Genomic DNA, 20,683 nt, shown 5'->3' with positions numbered 1-20,683 from the left:
TCTGGGTTTGACATGGCTTTGTATGTTAGGCAGAGATCACCTCTGAGTAGGCGATAAGCAACGGAGTAGAGTTGGAGTTTTTTGAGACTGTCTGCATATAGCATCTGTTTGAGGCCAGTAATCTTCTTAGTGAGGTATTTCTGTGGTCTTTCTAGTTGTTGTAGATGTCTTGTGAGGTACATGCCAAATGAGGCGTTGTACTCTATAATGGGTCTAATGAGGGATGAGTAGAGAGGAACAATGACCTCTTTTTTTCTGGAGGTGAACCCCTTTGTGATGAGGTGCGTCATGTAGAAGGATTTCCTGACCGCTGTGGCGAAGTGATTATCAAAGGAGAGACTACTGTCCACCTGTGTCACAAGGTCTCATCACACTTTCGGTGTTTAGTAGGCTACCACCTATGTGGTAGTTCATGGGTACAGTGTTTTTCCCAAAGGGGATGACAATGCACTTCTTGGCATTGAGAGTGAGGCCATGACTTTGACACCAAGCATCAGTCTCAGTGAGGCTCCTTTGTAGAATGTCCACATCATTAGGTGATTCTATTATGGCACCTAGTTTGCAGTCGTCTGCAAACTTCATTAGCCAAAGACCTGCTGTATTAGCCTGGACTTCTGAGAAGTAGATGCCAAACAGGAGAGGACCCAGGACTGAGCCCTGTGGTACTCCACTTGTCACTGGTCTGAAGTTGGATTTGGAGTCGGCTACTTTCACTGTGTGTGTTCTGTCAGTGAGCCACTCTGGTGACTGCTTCAAAGAAGTCAATCAGGTTTAGGAGACATGAGCTACCTTTTACAAACCCAAACTGAGTGGGGTCCAGAGTTTGGAGGTTACCTATGTCCTTGTTTATAAGCTCCAAGATGATACATTCCATGGCCTTGCAGATCAGGCTAGTCCTGCTAATGGGGCAGTAGTTTCCGGGGTCCGTGGTGGCACCCCCTTTGTAGCGTGGGATAACCGTCGCTGTGTGCCATTCAGTAGGCACAAAGCCTGAAGTGACGCTATGACTGAACATGGTACTTAGGTAGGGTGCCAGTTCGTTCTGTAGTTCATGCAGAACACAGCCTGGGATGTTGTCAGGTCCCATGGATGCTGTGTTCTTGGCTTTGGAGAGTGCGGTCTTTACTTGTGCAGCTGTGATTACAGGAGCTTTGCATTCTTTCGGTATAGTGATGGGCCCTTTGGGGGGGGGGGGTGAAGTTTGCACTGAACCTACCTGCCAGGATGTTGGCAATATCACTTGGTTCTGTATATCTAGTGCCATTGTGCTGTAGCTCAGAGCAGATCTGAGTGTCGCCATTGAGATTCTTGACATAGCTGTAGAATGCTTAGAATCAGTGGCAATTTTTTCTATACTCAGCAAAACTCCCTTATAAAAACTCAAGCAGCATTTAATGATGACACATATATATGAAAAATCATCATAGTGATTTTTTTCATTCATTACTTTTTTAAATACACACAACAACTTTATAGAAAGTTAAGCAAGAGTCAGTGCACTATACTGTGAAAATTAGAGCACAGAAATAATTACATTGTACTACCTTAACTGAAATAGGAGCCCATGACATACTATGAGGATGAAATTCAAAGCAAAGCACCAGTACTTCATATACTAAGCAAATTTCCCTATGAACACTGAAACAAGAAACGGTGATGTACTTTGAGAGTAAACATCAAAACACAGTAATACTTACCATTCATTACAAAATTCCCTTACAAAAACAGGAGGAAAAGGCAGCAATGTACTCAGAATGCAAAAATCATAGCACAATGTGCTTCAAAACTAATCCTGAATAGGGTGCCAGCTCACAGTAGAATGTACACACACACACACACACACACACACACACACACACACACACACACACACACACACACACACATACACACATACACACATACACACACACACACACACACAAATCATAGTTGTTGGCAACCTGGATCATCAATTCAGCTGCAACATATTTTTGGGATGTGAGGAGAAATCATAATACCTGGCAGAAAAAACACAGGGAGAAAGTGCATAATCTGTGGAGAAGGAACCCCAGTCGAAAACTAGAAAACCAAGCACTGTGAGACAGCATTGTAATGACTGCAGTAATACTGCTGTGGAGAAATAACAGAAGTCAGATAGTTTCAGCTCTTTGACTAAAATGGCTTTAAATGGTGTGTGATGTACATAGCACTCCACCATAAGCAGAAAACCAAAAACAGAAATGCTATTTAACATGCTCTTTCATCAGTTATGCCTCACCCAAACACACACACACACACACACACACACACACACACACACACACACACACACACACACGAAGACACATACACACACACACACACACACACATTTTTCCAGTGGAGGCTTTGCCACCCCCCCACCAGCACAAGCCTCATTTGAATGAATGATAACAGTGAAAATGAAAAAAAAAAACACTTTTTATACTTACCAAGCACTTTCCTAATAAAAAAGAAACAATATCTCTAGCCTCTGAGATTATGGGATTATTAGTCTACCTCCACTGGTGTTTGCAGTTCCTGCAGCAGAGCCATGACAAAAAACTGCCAAAGTCAATAAAGGGCATTCAACCTTCATAGCATTGCTACACTACACAGTAAACAAAACTTGTACTATTTTTCAGTTCAATGAGATTTTTATCAAACCCAAATTTCTTTTAATAATACAGAACTCACCGACTTTCTGGTCCATCTTCTAGTACAACACCTTTATTTTCTAAAACCAAGGTACTTACACGTTACATACAGGAGGAGTCTGTACTGTACAACATGCTGTAAATGCTCTGTGATGTGTGAAACAAAGTATGGTGGAAACAGCAAGAGCTCTTAGTTTTAATTTGTAGAAGATGAAGATTCTATTACTTGTTTACTGTATGATTTTTTGAATGTTGAGAGTCTAAGACTGAGAATACTGTTTGGAATTACAAAAAATCATACTCGTAAGAATATCACCATCCCACCTTTCAGACCTCTACTTTCAGTAGCAGTTTCTAAACAATGGCCTTTAGCAATGCATGTTAACAAAAAGCTTAGGGAGCTAGTAAGCAAGTCTGCATCACTTGTGAAAGATTCAGATATTTTTTCTTTACAAAGTTCCAGAAACCTGACACCCCCTGTTGTATAATGAATTTCTGCTTGCCACTGTACATGTGGCACTTTTGTTGTGCATTTTTACACATCAAGATTTGGGGGTAGAATGTGTGATGGGATTTTTGGTTACTAACAGTATCTATACTACTTAAAAATCAACACATTATACATGATGTTGGATATAACATTAAAGAAGAATTTATTTTATTTCAAGATAATATTTTCCAACAGATTTTTGGTGTTGTGGATGCTGTTGCCCTGCTTTTGCCAGCCTTTACTGATACACTGATCCACTGATCCACTGGGGACTGAACCATTTGCATCTGTTAAAAAATTTACTATTTATTGCATATGATATTAATGATCTACTTTTTGTTTGGACTGATAGTGAAGAACTCCTTTCCAAATTTATGGCACAGATATGTATTAAAACCATTTTATTGTCTTTTATGTCTTGTTTAAGAAACATTGTTAAAAATCCTAATGTTCATGTCAAGTCTGATAAAAACGATTTTAAATTGGTTTCAAAGATTTAAAAAACCTACTTATGTGAATAGCTATTTGCATTTTGACAGTTACTTCCTTTTTTATATAAAGAATGATGTAGCAAAAAAAAAAAAAAAAAAGTTGTCTGTTTGGCTAGATTTACCTCAACGGATGACTACTTTAAATAAGGTTTAATAGATATTTCAAATACATTCCTGGACAGAAGTTGAAGTGGTGTGTTTTGACAATGTTGCAGAAGGGGAACAAAAAGAAATGTTAAAAAATGTCATCACTGCAGAAAATGTTAAGTGCTTTCATTCATACTACAATGGACTTCATCTGAATGTTAACAAGCACATACAACCCAACATTTAAATAATACTTCCTTCATCCATCCATTCATCCTCAACCCTTTTTTACCATTTACACATGGGGTCGGGGTGTCACTTCAACAGTGACAATCACCTCGAGCCAAGGTTTACACCACCGGGTGGCTAGCCCTGCTGCAGTAGTTCATCCGTACCACTCACTCACACACACTTTTGCACCTACGGCCAATTTACAGTGTCCAGTCCACCTACTGCATGTCTTTGGAATGTGGGACAAAACAGGAGCACCCAGAGGAAACTCACGCGACTGCAGGGAGGACATGCAGACTCTGCACAGAAGGCATCCTAGCTGAGAATCTAACTGAAATGGAGAACCTCTTGCTGTGAGGTAACAATGCTAACTGCTGCACCACCGCGGCAGCCCCCAACACTTCCTTGTCCACCAAACATGACATAATAATCTCATTTTAAAAATTAAAGGTACATTTTCACAGACATTCTTGATCATACTTTAACATATCCTAATTTAAAAACTTCATTAAATCATTCCAACTAAAATAAATAATGCACAAAACCATAATTAATTCCTATAATATTTTAGATTTATTTCTCAATAGATTTCTTTCTCAATATATAATTCTAATAATATCATTTAAACCAAATGGAGTTGCTGCATCAGTCATCTACTGCTAATAATATTCCTTATTTTCAAGCTTATCACCACCCTTTACATCATGCCCAACTTTCTCCAGTATTGTAAATATAAACTCTCCGGGCCAGATTCAATAAAGCCTACACTGAGTGCACACGACATGTATTCAAGAAAATTCTTACCACATTTTTTCTGCTTTCTTGTCATTCAGAAAGATTACACTAAGTGTTCATGTAACCTACACTTTGTGGTAACCTTCATGAATCCCTGGCAATATTTAAAACTGCAAGAATATCAGTAGGAAAATTAGAAGTTATGTACTCACCATAACGTTCCATCTGAGTAGGTGTATTCATTTGTCTGCAACCTGTGGGTTATGGATGATCCAAACCCAGCTATGGATCCAAGCTCTCAGCTCCTCCCCTCACCCATAATGCCCTGCTCTACCCTCATGACCTCAGATCGAGTTTGCCAACAGCAAGAACACCCTGAAAAGGGTAACACACCATATGCAGGAAACTGAAAGGCCAGGGGATAAGACAAATGAATACACCTACTCAGATGGAACGTTATGGTGAGTACATAACTTCTAAATCTGAAGTAGGAGATTCATTTGTCTGCAACCTGTGGGACAGAGTCCCCAGCTACCTGAATCTTCATCATGGAAGGATATTCAAGGATGCTCTACCCTAGATGCAAGATCCAACTTGTAGTGGGAAATAAAAGTATGAGATGAAGCCCACGTGGCTGCTGCACAAATATCATCTAGAGGAATCCTAGCCTTAAAGGCTGCCGAGGTAGAGACTGACCGGGTTGAATCTTCCTGAAGCTTGATAAGCCAATAAGATACACTGTGAAATCCAGCGAGACAGAGAGACTTTAGAAATTGGCTTGCCCAAATTAAATTTAGCAAAGGAAATGAACAACTGGTCGGATTGCCTATGACCAGCCGTTCTGTTTAGATAAAATCTAAGTTGCCTGTGAACATCTAAGGAGTGAAGCTTGTATTCACCTTTGTTTTCATATTTAGGAAAGAAAACAGGGAGGTTAATGGATTGATTAATGTTTGCTTCAGAAGCTACCTTAGGAAGAAAGGACGGATTGGTCCTGAGGTAAACACGGTCCGGATGAAAGACCAAGTAAGGTGGTTTAGCTGATAATGCTTGGAGCTCTGAAACTCTCTTGGCCGAAGTAATGGCTATTAAGAAGGCAGTCTTGAACGACAAGAATTTGAGATCTACCGTAGGTTTGAATGGTCAAAGCACGAAAAACTAAGGAAAGGTCTCAGGGAGGAACCGCTTGTTTTACAGAGCACCTGAGAAGAAAAGTACCTTTAAGGAAAATTTTACACAACTTGGCCGACATGAGTGGACTGGAGTCATGACCAATGTGATAATGTGAAATTGAGTTGTACTTTGACTGTGGAACTGCTGGCACCATCGTTAAAGAGAGTGGTTAAGAAATCAAGCACTAAAGGGAGAGGAACTGTGAAGGGGTTCAGGCCTTGCAAAGAAAACCGTTTCCACTTGCTACGGTAGACTTTCCTAGTGGACGGTTTATGAGCTGCCACCAGGATCGCCTTAACAGGGGGAGTCCTGATCAAGAGTGGAACTGGAGCAGCTCAGGTTGTCCAGGTTCGGAAGAGATAGGCAGGATGGATGAGATATCAGATCCGGAATGGGATCTAGAATCCAAGGGGATTCACCGAGTGAGACCTTAGGAAGGGGAACCAGATCTGTCGAGGCCAAAAGCGGGCAATGAGAATCATTCTGCAACCCACCGAGAGGCTTTCTGAAGAACTTGGAGCATCAGAGGCAAGGGGATAAGCATACAGAAGACCGGGTGGCCAAGCATGCACCAGATCTTGGGAACCTCCTGGAGGAGGTATCAGAAAACTGTCGCACTTGGTGTTTGAGGGAGAGGCAAAAGATCGCATGAAGGAGTTCCCCACCGTGCGAATATCTACTTGAGTATTGAGAGACCACTCGTAAGGGGTCAGAATGGTGCGACTGAGCTTGTCCGCCAGGATGTTGGACCGACCCGGAATGTGCATTGCTATTAGAAAGCGGTTGGTGGAGATTGCCCATTCCCAAACTCTCATGGCTTCTCGACAAAGAGGGTAAGACCTCGTTCCTCCTTGCTTGTTGATATACCAGACAACCGACATGTTGTCCGATTGAATCGCAATTGTTCCCAAGGGAAGAAAGTCCTGAAGTGCTAGCTAAGAGCACTGCTCTCATCTCTAGAACGTTGATATGCAGTAAGGTCTCTGAATCGTTCCACGTGCCTTGGGGGTCCCCCCCATAAAATGCCCCCACCCGAGGCGGGCGTCCGTGGTCACCGTGGCGAGAGGGGAGCGGCCTCCGTGGAGATCTGGGGAGTGAAGCCACCACAGGAGGGACCGCTTGCAAGCCTTGCTGATCGCAATGGGATGATGCATAGGAAGAGCAAGGTATGACCACTGTACTAAGAGAGTCCACTGGAGGATGCATATTGAGCCTGGCGAGAGGAAGAAGTGCTATAGCAGACGCCATGGACCCTAGAGCCCTCAGGACCAACTCACTGAACTTGAGTGGAGAATGGCCCACACCTGGAGCTGCAGATTTTGAACTCTGTCCGCAGTGAGGAAGGCTTTTAAACTCCTTGTGTCTAACCTGGCCCCTATAAAATCTAAGAGCTGTGTGGGTGCTAGGTTGGATTTCTTTGTGTTTATAGTGATGCCCAGACTGGGAGCAAGATGGAGAAAGGAGTCTCGCCAATAGTAGTAGATGCCTTGTTGGAGCGGTAAGGAGCCAGTCGTCCAGGTAGGGGAAGACCTGCACCCCCTGAAGCCTCAGGTGGGCCGCTACCACTGCTAATACTTTGGTGAACACCCTGGGGGCTGTGGTGAGACCAAAGGGAAGGACCCGGAACTGGTAGTGACTGGCTCCCAGCGAGGCGGAGAAACCTCCTGGAGCGCCTGTCCATTAGGATGTGGTAGTACGCATCTTTGAGGTCTATGGAACACATCCAGTGATTTTCTCCCAGAAGGGGGAGAATAGATTGCAGAGTGACCATTCAGAACTTCTCCTTGGGAACTGCCAGGTTCAAGAGAGAAAGGTCTAAAATTGGTCTTAGATCCCCCGTCTTTTTTGGCACTAAAAAGAACCTGGAGTAGAACCCTGATCCGATCTGGTCTGGGGGAACGGGCTGGATGGCTCTTTTCTTTAGCAGATGGCCAATTTCTGCCAAAGCGGCCTCCCGTTGACCGGGTGGAATGTCTGGGAGGGACTTCAATTTTGGTAAGTGACGAAATGGGATGCGGTATCCTCTGGATATAATCTGGAGAACCCAGCGGTCTGATGTTATGGACTCCCATACCGCTAGGTGCCCCGAAAAACGTCCCCCAACTGTCTCCAGAGTGGAGCAGCCAGGCAACCCCTCAGGGTTGCTGCGCAGGCCATTCAGAGAAGGGTTCTCTGGACCCGAAGTTCCTGGGAGCCCCTCTGCCTCTAGGACGGCGTTCTCCCTATCCTCCTCTGCCACGGAAGGACTGGTTGTCCGGAGCAGGCTGGGATTGCTGCGACTTCCGGAACCACATCTTCTTCTGATCCTTTTGGTTCCTAGAATAGGGCCTCTGGGGTGCAGTGGCAGACAGCGTCTTCCGTCCTTCGCTCTGGGTCAAAGTGTCGCGAACGGTTTTGCCAAAGAGGGCAGAACCATCAAAGGGGCGTTCAATGACACTTTGAAGGGCTCTGAGAAATCGCAATGACGGAGCCAGGCCTGGCGTCTAGTGACTAGACCTGCCCCTGCGGCTCTAGCGCCTTCCGTAGCATGGGAGAGTAGTAGAGGTATTGGTAACTGATCTAAGAGTGGCCATGCGGGTGGAGTGCAGCACTTTGTCCTCCTCCGACATGGACTCTGGGGAGATGCAGCGTATTCTTTAATGAGATCGCTGCATCCTAATTTGCCAGGTAGTTCAGCCCTTACCGAGAAGGTCGCTGAACTAAACATCCGCTTCCCCAAGCGGTCCATCATCCGAGACTCCTCGCTCGGGGGATGGACTGAGGGACTCTCCTGAGCAAGTTCCCTCTTGGTGGCCGCCGTCAACATGGCATCTACCGGAGGCCCCTTACTCCAATGGGCACGGTCAGACGGTGGACTGAGGATCCGGTTGGGCCTCTTAGGGATTGGCTCCACGGTGTCCGGTTCCTTCCACGCCCTGGTGGTAATGAGGTCCACCAGGGGGTCGGCAGGAGGGGACACCCAAGAGGTAGACGGGCCCGCTTCAAATGCCTCCAAGAACACGGACTCGTCCGAGGAAGACTTGGGGCAGACCACCCCCTTATGCGGAGATTTCCATGATGTCTCCAAATGAGACATCCTCGGGTGACCGTGGGGAGCCTTCCCTTCCTCCAAATCCGTGTCTTCCGTGAGAGACGGAGTCAATGTGCCTCCTTTGAACATCCTCTGGGGGCTGTCAGAGGACTCCTCGCAGCAGCAACCTGTTCCAGGGGAGCAGCTTGGGGCACAGAAGCGGGCTGTCCCAAGGGCCGGATGGTGGAAGCCTGACCCAGTGCAGAGGGAACGGGACAGAGCAAACAAGTGCCGGGGTCCGGAGACCCTCAACAGGGCCCTCTCCACTACATCAAAGGCGAAGGGGACCAAAGGATCCAACAATCCCTCGGATCCGAAGAGTGGATCGGTGCCGCGCCGAAGCGCGGATCCGGGACAGTGCACTCCGACACAGACGGCGCCGGAGCACTGATCCCCGGATCCGAGGCTCGGATCCAGGCTCCAGAGGTCGGATCCGATGCACTCGAGGGCAGGGTCGGATCCGGTACCAAGTACTATCGGCACCGACCCCGGCTGCTTGGCTCCAACTGCTCGAACCCGGGTAGCGGGTCGGAGAAGGAGCAATTGGCTTGAAAGGGGGGAGCTCCCCAGAGGGGAGGCAAGAGCACTCCCATCTGCATCTGGGCCTGGATGAACCTTCTCATCATCCGGTCCAGATCAGCATCCGATAGGCTGTAAGTTGATCTCGACGAGGCTACCGAGGTAGGCCTTGAGTGCCTCCTCGATAGCCTCGACGGAGATCGGGTCTCCTCCTCCTCAGGTCCCGGTGAAAAACACACTGGAGACCGGGGCCGAGGAGGGGAGAGCAGCAGACAAGGGGGGAGAAGCAACAGAGGTCTCGGCCCACCGCTTATGGTGCTTCTCCCTCCGGTCCTTCTTCCTAGCATCCCTCTCCTCCGAACCAGAAACGGGAGGTTGAGTCCCAGGAGGAGGAGGGGGAGCCGGAGAGGGAATAACCGAGTCTGGCGGCAAGAGACCCGCCAAAACAAGCTTGGACCTCCGCTCCTTCAATGCCCTGGGGTTGAACCCTGCACAAATGGAACATCCAGATGTGAGGTGTTCAACCCCAGGGTGTGGCCATCAGCTTAGAAAATAGCTTTGGGCTGCTCAGACATCCCAAACTAACAAAATAAAGTTACTAGAACTAAAGTAAAAGTAACTAAAAAAATCACTCACAGGCCCAACACACACTACGCTACCAGCGAGGGGAGGGATATAAATTTAAGATTAAAACTCTAAAAAAGTAATAATACAAGAGGGAAACCTACACTTTCACACAAAATTAACCAAAAATTTTTAAATTTGAGTAATTTAAACACTAAATATAGCACTTAGCTGGAGAGCTGGAAAAAACAATCTGGTCACCATAGATCTGAGGTCATGAGGGTAGAGCAGGGCATTATGGGTGAGGGGAGGAGCTGAGAGCTTGGATCCATAGCTGGTAAACCATGCCGGTTCGGATCCGATATCGGATCCATAACCCACAGGTTGCAGACAAATGAATCTCCTACTTCAGATCTAAAGTTAGAAGGAAGAAAGTGTGAGTTATATCTGTGCTGTCTGTTCACTCAGAACAGTATACACTTAATGTAGACATTATTGAATCCCAAGATCCATCCTTATCACCTTCATTAATGTTCTGAAAAACAGCATTTTTTTCGACTGCTTTATTAATAGAATATGTATGCTGATATATTCTAGTTTTAAGCATTCTGTGTTTTACCTGTACAAAAATCCAGACATGTTCTACAGCAGGCTAAGTGCACCATCCCTGCTGTACAACAACTGTATCTTCCATAGGGGAGTACTTCAGACAAACAATTTACCATTTGACCTTCAATATATTTACACTGGGCTTATCTCCCACATTTGTGAGTGCCTCTATATGTAAAGTGGCTATCTTCCCTTTCTCCTATGGGTTTTTCAAATATATCCTTAAAATTCATATTTTTCTTATACACAAACCTAAGTCCATTCCCCACTATGTCTAAAGATATATCAATGAAGTGAAAATTAACTCAGTGTTTTTCAGAACCATCTTGATTTGTTCTGAGTCCACTCCACTGCTGACTGCACAGGCACAGTCAAAACCTACACTGTTTTCCTCAACTTTTTTAACCAATTCAAAAGTCTCACAAACATCTTTGTATAGAAGTGCTTAATACAAAGTCAATCTCCCTTGTCTTACCTCCCTTGTCTTAAAACCCAGCACTCTAATAATGAGTGATTTCAACTACCCTACCATTAACTGGGAAAACTACTCATGTACCAACTCTTTTGCTCAACGTTTTCTGGAAATCATCAATTCCAATGCCTTGGATCAACTTATCCACACCCCCACCAGAGGCAGCAATATCCTAGACCTGGTTATCACCAACATGGGTGACCGGTGTTCCACACCAGAGGTCAGCTCCTTGTTGGTCAGATCTGACCACAAGCTAATCACCCTAGACATCCACATTCTGCTCCCACCCCCCATTAGAAAAACAACCGTAAAAAATTTCTCCAAAGCCAACTTCACGCTTCTTAAGACAGAAGTGGCAAACTTCACGACACCCATGCAGATGGACAATAGAGGTACGACTGCTGAATCCTACACAAATGCACTTTATAAGCACTTACACGAGTGCATGGATTGTGCTATCCCTAACAGAACCAAGATGCTATCTTCCAAAAAAAGGAAGCCAATCTGGTGGTCTTCTGCCATAAACAAACTCTACAACAGAAGAAAGAAACTGTTGCAAAAAAGAGTAAAATCCCATGATTGGAGGAACTCCCTGGTCAGCCTCAGTAAGAAGATGAGATCCCTCTTAAAATCCTCCAAAGCTAGTTATGAAAACAAAATTGTCACTGATTCTAAAGACAATCACAAAGCATTCTATAGCTATGTCAAGAATCTCAATGGCAACACTCAGATCTGCTCTGAGTTCCAGCACAATGACGCTAAATATACAGAACCAACTGATATTGCCAACATCCTGGCAGATAGGTTCAGTGCTAACTTTACCCCCCTCTCACCCCCTAAAGGGGCCATCTTTATACCGAAAGAATGTAAAGTTCCTGTAATCACGGCTGCACAGGTAAAAACCTCTCTCTCCAAAGCCAAGAACACAGCATCCATGGGACCGACAACATCCCAGGCTGCCTTCTACATGAACTACTATTTTATATACACATATACATACATATTTTTATACATCTTTATATACATTTATCTGTTAAATTTGATTAGATTTGTATAATTTTGAAAAGTTTTAATTATGTTTTATGTTTTATGAATTTTGCATTTTGTGATGAACGTTTATTGAATAATTGATTAATTGGATTGAATTACAAGGTGATGTCATAGTGTTTGAGGAGTATAAGATGTGCATGTTTTTTGTAAAACACTGACTCTGAAGAAGCCAACTTTGGTGAGGCTTGGTGTTGGGAAGTTTATCTTTTTGAACTACAGAATGAACTGGCACCCCACCTAAGTACCATGTTCAGTCATAGCCTCACCTCAGGCTTTGTGCCCATTGAATGGCACACCGCGACAGTTATCCCACTCCACAAAGGGTGGGGGGGGCCACAACAGACCCCGGTAACTACCGCCCCATTAGCCTGACGAGCCTCGTCTGCAAGGCCATGGAACGTATCATCATGGATGTCATAAACAAAGACATTGGAGATCTCCAAACTCTGGACCCCACACAATTTGGGTTTGTAAAAGGCATATCATGTCTCCTAAAACTGATAGACTTCTTTGAAGTCGTCACCAAAGCCATAGATGAGGGTAAGGTGGTTCACACAGCCTATCTAGATCTCGCCAAGGCTTTCCACACCATCCCCCACTCTGGAATTATAGATAAACTCACTAAACTAGGTATAAATCCCTATGTCACAAGATGGGTTGCCAACTGGCTTACTGACAGAAGCCACACTGTGAAAGTAGCAGACTCCAAATCAGACTTCAGACCAGTGACAAGTGGAGTACCACAGGGTTCATTCCTGGGTCCTCTCCTGTTTGGTATCTACTTCTGTGAAGTACAGGCTAACATAGACGGTCTTTGGCTAACTAAATTCGCAGGTGACTGCAAACTAGGAGCCATAATCGAAACTCCTAACGATGTGGACATCCTACAAAAGGGCCTCACTGAGACAGATACCTGGTGTCAAAGACATCGTCTCAAGCTCAATGCCAAAAAGTGCATTTTCATCCCCTTTGGTAAAAACTCTGTACCCATGAACTACCACATAGGCGGTAGTCTACTTAACACCAAAAGTGTGATAAGAGACCTTGGGACACAGGTAGACAGTAGCCTTTCCTTTGATAATCACATCGCCACAGTGGTCAGGAAATCCTTCTATGTGGCACACCTCATCACAAAAGGTTTCTCATCCAGAAAAAAGGAGGTCATCGTTCCCCTCTACTAATCACTTATTAGACCCATTATAGAGTACAATGCCCCTTTTGGTATGTACCTCACAAGACATCTACAACAACTGGAAAGGCCGCAAAAATACCTCACAAAGAGGATTACTGGCCTCAAACAGATGCCTTACGCAGACCATCTCAAAAAACTCCAGCTTTACTCCATCGCATATCGCCTACTCAGAGGCGATCTCTGCCTAACATACAAAGCTATGTCAAACCCAGAGCTGTTGGACATGCTCCACTTAAAGAAATCCCAATCCCTCTGAGCTACATGCTCTTGGGACCTAAACCTTGTCACCACAATAAACAGAACATGCTGGAGGGATAGATTCCTGTCCCAGAGACTTCTCATACTCTGGAACAGACTACCTATCTATGTCAAACAGAGCTCCTCATTAGCACTCCAAGAAAAATCTTGATGATTGGATGGGTAATAGGAAATTCACCCCGGGGATCACTTCTGTAGTTCTGCTTGACAGGGGCACAGGAAAATAATTTTCTTGGGTGGCGAAAGCCAGGGTACCTTTTTGGCTAGGCTTATATAGGCCCTAGGGCCAATAGCCTAGTACCTACCTATGAACTATACACTTATCAATTAATTTCTGTGGATATCCCCTTATTAACAACATTTCCCTAAATTTACTTATTTCATTATTAAAGCAACATCAGTAGAGGTTAACTTAAAAATTTCCAGCAACTGATTCTTGATGAGACCCTTTCTGTATGAAAAGGATGGCATCTAGTATAATACAATATCATGTTATTATAAGTAGTTTTTTTGTAAATACAGGACTGCCAGCAATTTTATTCAAAATCTTTACTTATAAAATTGTCCATCCTATATAACAAATCATGCAAAATGGGAAAGTCCCCTTCCAAGACCACAAATATATAATCTAAAAACCTAAAATAAGATGCAATTCTTAAAATATTCATTTAAAAAAAAAATTAAATTCCCAATACCATAGGACAATATTGACAAAAATGGGGACAAAAGCCACCCCCCCCAATGCCACTCCTGTCCTCTGGTAGAAGGATTCACCCACAAAAAATATGCAATTATTCTTCAATACCATTCTATCAATACAATATTTCTTATATCAATATTTAATAACCTCTCATAATTAATAATAACATCCATAAACCATTCAATGCCTTTGTCATGTGGAATCACTGAAAATAAATGTTTAACATCAACAGTTAATAAAACAGAATCAGGTATAAAAGTAATTGTTCTCATTAATGATAAAAAAAATCTACAAATCTTTTAAAATGTGTTTTGCTTCTCCTAAATATCTTTTAACATTCCATCAACATCATTTTTGCTAATGGTTGTCCCCCATCCTTTTAACGTTTGTCAGCATTCTCAGTATAAGACAAACAATGTCAGGACCTGCTAATGCTATAACGTGAATCAGTACTGTTTTTGTATGTCTGACATAAAATTATACTTCAGGGGCTCAATCAGCTTCTTTCTCAAGCCAGAGGTATTGATTTCTGCAAAGGAGTGTCATTAGGAAAATCAGGTGGCTGTATTTCAGATGTTGAGTATGTAACTTAAGAAACAGTATGTTTTATTTTTAACAAACTCATACAAATGTCATATCTTTCTAACCACTTTGGAACAGCATTTTTCCTACTATATTACTTACCATGCTGTCATACACTGCTTTCCATCCATCCTTCAACTTCATAAACTCCTTCCGGATGCCTTTGAAGTTTGGCAGGTCATCAAGACGGCAGATTTCATCCCATGACTTTTGAGGCAGCCAAGTACAAGGATTAGAGTATGGATTGTCCAGACCAATGCCACCAGTCAGCAAAAACTTCCATTCACTGTCATCAATCTGAAAAAAAATGCAGTATTATGACGCAGGATGTCAGTGAGACCTGATGGAAGGACACCGCATAAGTATTCTTAAACAGTGGAGTATCTTTGAACTTCTGATGTGATTTGTGTACGTAACATGGCAAGACTACAGTCAAGCTTAGAATTCATCTGTTTGAAAAACATTGTTTGTTGATGGAATTTTCTAAGGTTTGTCAAAGAAATTTATAATACGTAAAGGAAAAAACCCAGAGTTCTGTGTATACTGATTCGACAAACTGCTAGTCAGTACACAGGTTACAATTCAAAGTTCTCAGATATGATTATAAACTGCATACTTGTTCCTGTAATATTAAGAAAAGATTCACAAGCGTATACATATACACACACACACACACATATATATATATCTCACACACACACACACACACACACACACACACACACACACACACAATACAGCCATGTAAGTAAACTTACCATAACAGTTTATGTCTGAATGATCACTGCTGCAGTAGCCTTAGTTATATGGTTATATTCTGCAGAAGATATAACATCTGGCCAGCTTCCAAATCTTCAGGGCACCTTCCACATGCTCAAACTGTCCGGCAGCTTGAGCTCAGCAGATTAAAAGGCAAGTTTGGGCACTAAGCCCTTCAGAGCTTTCCTGCTAACAGTGAGAGGGATGCTGAGCCCTAAAAGGATAATGCCAAGAAGAAAATAAATAAATAAATAAATAAATAGCCACACCCTAGTATAAACAACGCACCAAAAAGATAAGGGGGATAAAGGAAGGGAACCACTACTGCAGCAGTGATTATTTGAATATGTACTGTTATGATGTTTACTTACACAGCTGTACTATGTTCATCATATTGATCACTGCTGCAATGGCCTTGGCTATATGGGTAGAATAACCTAGCTTACTACATTTGGGAGGTGGAAGGAGAAGACTCCAGGAGCCCCTGGAGAATGGTCCTAGCAAAGTATGATCTAGACATAGAGAAGGAATCAAGCTTATAGTGGTTTGTAGAAGTGCATACAAAAGACCATGTTACTGCTTCTAGAATACTTCTAGAATCCAACCTTTTCCAAAAAGCCTTAGGTAAATCCAAGGCCCTGGTAGAGTGACCCTTCACCCTGCTTGGAATAGTTTTATTGTGGTGAGTATAACAAAAGGTAATAACATCAGACAACCATTTGGAAATAGTCTGTTTTGACACAGGTTGTCCCTCTTTCTTACCTTTACAAGAAATGAAAAATTGATACAAAGATCTGAAAGATTTAGTGTTCTGTCAGAAAAGCACATGAGTTGGCATCCAAGGTAAGGAATATCCTTACTTCCTCATTTTTAGGATAAGGAAAGAAAATGGGGTAGTGAAAGTGTGGCTTACCACTTTAGACATAAAAGACAGATTAGTTCTTAAAGAAATCCTGCCTCTGTGGAAAATGAGATAGGGTTAAATCACCACAAGAGCTTGTAAGATACTTTTATTGCAGAGGTCAGAGCAATCAGTAAAACTGTTTCCATGTTAAGATCCTCAAGTTGGCCGGATTTTTTGGTTCAAATGGAGCAAGTGTTAGCTGTAACACAAAATTAAGATCCCAAGAAGGGGCCATAGTTTTTCTTGGAGGCCTCTTAAGTAAACTCATTTCAAGTGATGTGAGAATGCCCTGAAATAGGAGGATCCATCGGTAAATATGATGAAATGGCCAATAAATTAACTTTGCTAGAGCAGTAAAAAGGCCATAGAATATTAATTCACACAAATATTGTAAAACCAGAGAACAACAAGCCCTGAATGGGTGTAAGTTATGTTGCTGGCACCAACTAGAAAACCTTTTCTATTTGCTAATATAAGATTTTCTCGTGGCAAGCTTTCTTGCCTTCATTAGTACCTACTGCACATGCTCAGTAAGCACGTACCTTAAGAGAATTAAGATGCTATCATCCAGGCAGACAGTTGAAATTGATTGGGGTGGGGGTGTATCAGACACCCAGATCTTGTGTGAGTAGATCCATTCTGTGAGGAAATTTGTGGTAATAGTCTGTTGCCATTTCCAAGAGAAGGGAGAACCAATGTTGTCAGGGAAAGAAGGGAAGTCACCACAATGATCTTAGGGAATTATTTTTGAATCTTCAGAAGTACCGTAGATATAAGTGGAAAGGGTGGAAAAGCATATAAGAAGATGCCTGTCCAAAGAAAATGAAAAGGCATCTGTCTCCCAAGCTTTCTTACATGGAGTCCTGGAATAGAATCTTGCCAGATGATTATTTAGAGAGGAGGTACATGGGTCTGATATAGGAACTCTCCACAAATGGATCAAATCTTGGAAGATCCCCTGATCTAGTTTGCATATGCAAGGATCTGCCTTATCCTGCTGAGCTTGTCTGTCACACAGTATTGCTATGACAGAATGAATGATGTCTGTAGAGTGAGACTGTGCTGTGAAGCTATATGTCAAGATAACATGGCTTGTCTGCAAAGGGGGTATGACCTGGTTTCCCCATGTTTGCAGATGTATCACATGACTGTGGTATTGTCTGAAACAACTTAAAGAGGTCTTGGGGACCAAAGATGATCCATAGAATTGAGTGCAAGATCAGTACGAGCATCTCATATATTCATGTGCTTGCATCTATCATAGGTATTCCACACACCTTGCACCATTATCCCTCCTGAAACTGTTCCCCAAGCAATGTCAGAGGCATCTGTGATGACTGCCTGCTTTGGAACATGGAGGGAAAATGGGATACCTGAATTTAGGGATAACTGCTGCCTCCATCAAATAACTTCTCCATGACAAACACCAGCATTGGGATTTGAAAAGATAAGTAATGTTGACGCTGAGACCAAAAAGACTTCAGATACCATTGTGTCTTTCTAATATGGAGTCTTGCTAGGGTTATCATGAGAATCATAGATGCCAGGAGACCCAAAATCCTGAGGTATTCCCTTGCATTGACCAAAGTCTAAGTAGAAAACCTTAGAAATAGATCTAGATATATATATATATATATATATATATATATATATTTTCTAACCCTCTAGCCTGCAATGAGTTAGACATGGATCTAGACACTTAGTGAAGACTCTTGGTACAGTATATAGTCCATAGGGTAAGGCAGAGAAGAGATAATGTGATGACACAGAACCTTAGGAAACACCTGAAGTCTTGATGAAAAGGAATAGTTTCATAGGTAGGTACTAGGCTATCGGCCCTAAGGACTGTATAAGCCTAGCCAAAAAAGTTCCCTGGCTTTCGCCACCCAAGAAAGTTATTTTCCTGTGCCCCTGTCTAGCAGAGCCACAGAAGTGATCCCCGGGGTGAATTTCCTATTTCCCATCCAACTGTCAAGATTTTTCTTAAACGGGTAATGAGGAGCTTTGCTTGACATGAATGTGTAGTCTGTTTCAGAGCATGGGAAGTCTCTGGGACAGGAATCTATCCCTCCAGCATGTCCTGTTTATTGTGGTGGCAAGGTTTAGGTCCTTGCAGTGTGTGGCTCGGAGGGATTGGGGTTTCTTTAAGTGCAGCATGTCCAACAGATCTGGGTTTGACATGGCTTTGTATGCTAAGCAGAGGATGCCTCTGAGTAGGTGACGGAGTAGAGCTGGAGTTTTTTTGAGACGGTTTGTGTATGGCATCTTGTTTGAGGCCAGTAATCCTCTTAGTGAGGTATTTCTGTGGCCTTTCTAGTTTTAGATGTCTTGCGAGGTACATGCCAAATGGGGTATTGTACTCTATAATGGGTCTGATGAGGGATGAGTAGAGAGGAGCAATGACCTCTTTTTTTCTGGAGGTGAACCCCTTTGTGATGAGGTATGCCACGTAGAAGGATTTCCCGACTACTGTGGCAATGTGATTATCAAAGGAGAAACTACTGCCCACCTGTGTCCCAAGGTCTCTTATTACACTTTTGGTGTTTAGTAGGCTACCGCCTATGTGGTAGTTCATGGGTACAGTGTTTTTCCCAAAGGGGATGACAATGCACTTCTTGCCATTGAGCTTGAGGCCAAGACTTTGACACCAAGCATTAGTCTCAGTGAGGCCCCTTTGTAGAATGCCCACATCATTAGGCAATTCTATTATGGCACCTAGTTTGCAGTCGTCTGTGAACTTTGTTAGCCAAAGACCTACTGTATTAGCCTGGACTTCTGAGAAGTAGATACCAAACAGGAGAGGACCCAGGACTGAGCCCTGTGGTACTTCACTTGTCACTGGTCTGAAGTTGGATTTGGAGTCGGCTACTTTCACTGTGTGGGTTCTGTCAGTGAGCCAGTTGGCCACCCATCTTGTGACATAGGGATTTATGCCCAGTCTAGTGAGTTTATCTAGAATTCCAAAGTGGGGGATGGTGTTGAAAGCCTTGGCGAGGTCAAGATAGGCTGTGTGCACCACCTTACTCTCGTCGATGGCTCTGGTGACTGCATTAAAGAAGTCAGTCAGGTTTAGGAGACATGATCTACCTTTGACAAACCCAAACTGAGTGAGGTCCAGAGTTTGGAGGTTACCTATGTCCTTGTTTATAAGCTCCAAGATGATACATTCCATGGCCTTGCAGACCAGGCTCATCAGGCTAATGGGGCGGTAGTTCCTGAGGTCCATGGTGGCACCCCCTTTGTGGAGTGGGATAACCATCACTGTGTGCCATTCAGTAGGCACAAAGCCTGACGTGAGGCTATGATTGAACATGGTACTTAGGCGGGGTGCCAGTTTGTTTTGTGGTGCGTGAAGAACACAGCCTGGGATGTTGTCAGGTCCCATGGATGCTGTGTTCTTGGCTTTGGAGAGTGCGGTCTTTACTTTTGCAGCCGTGATTACAGGGGCTTTGCATTCTTCCAGTACATTGATGGGCCCTTTGGGGGGTGGGGGGTCAAGTTTGCACTGAACCTATCTGCCAGGATGTTGGCAATAGTTGGTTCTGTATATCTAATGCCATTGTGCTGTAGCTCAGAGCAGATCTGAGTGTTGCCATTGTGATTCTTGACATAGCTGTACAATGCTTTGTGGTTGTCTTTAGAATCAGTGGTGATTTTATTTTTATAACTAGCTTTGGAGGATTTTATGAGGGATCTCAGCTTCTTACTGAGGCTGACCAGGGAGTTCCTGCAATCAGGGGATTTTATTCTTTTTTGCAACAGCTTCTTCCTTCTGTTGTAGAGTTTGTTTAGGGCAGGGGGCCACCAGATTGGCTTCCTTGTTTTGGAAGATAGTGTCTTGGTTCTGTTGGGGATGGCACGTTCCATGCACTTGTGTATTTGCTTATACAGTGCATTTGTATAGGATTCAGCAGTTGTGCCTCTATTTTCCATCTGTATGCGTGTCGTGAAGCTTGCCACTTCTGTCTTAAGAAGCATGAAGTTAGTTTTGGAGAAGTTTTTTTTACGGTGGTTTCCTTAATTGGGGGTGGGGGCAGGATATTGATGTCTAGGGTGATTAGGTTGTGGTCAGATTTGACCAGCGAAGAGTTGACCTCTGGCGTGAAACATCGGTTGTCCATATTGGTAATGACCAGGTCC

At 43.5% G+C, this 20,683-nt stretch overlaps 1 protein-coding gene across 1 annotated transcript in view; it reads right to left on the bottom strand.

Moving 5' to 3' along the window:
- DNAH7 (dynein axonemal heavy chain 7) overlaps positions 1 to 20,683 on the bottom strand; it is a 4,771,155-nt gene that overhangs the window by 986,184 nt on the left and 3,764,288 nt on the right. Inside the window, exon 49 of the mRNA XM_044073696.1 lies at positions 14,983 to 15,177. Coding sequence (XP_043929631.1) covers positions 14,983 to 15,177 — 195 coding nt within the window. The remainder of the gene's footprint in view (positions 1 to 14,982; positions 15,178 to 20,683) is intronic.

This window comes from Protopterus annectens, chromosome 6.part0, assembly GCF_019279795.1.
Source record: "Protopterus annectens isolate FY-2018-M chromosome 6.part0, PAN1.0, whole genome shotgun sequence".
NCBI classification, from domain to species: Eukaryota; Metazoa; Chordata; order Ceratodontiformes; family Protopteridae; genus Protopterus; species Protopterus annectens.
This window is presented reverse-complemented; position numbering and strand designations above follow the sequence as displayed.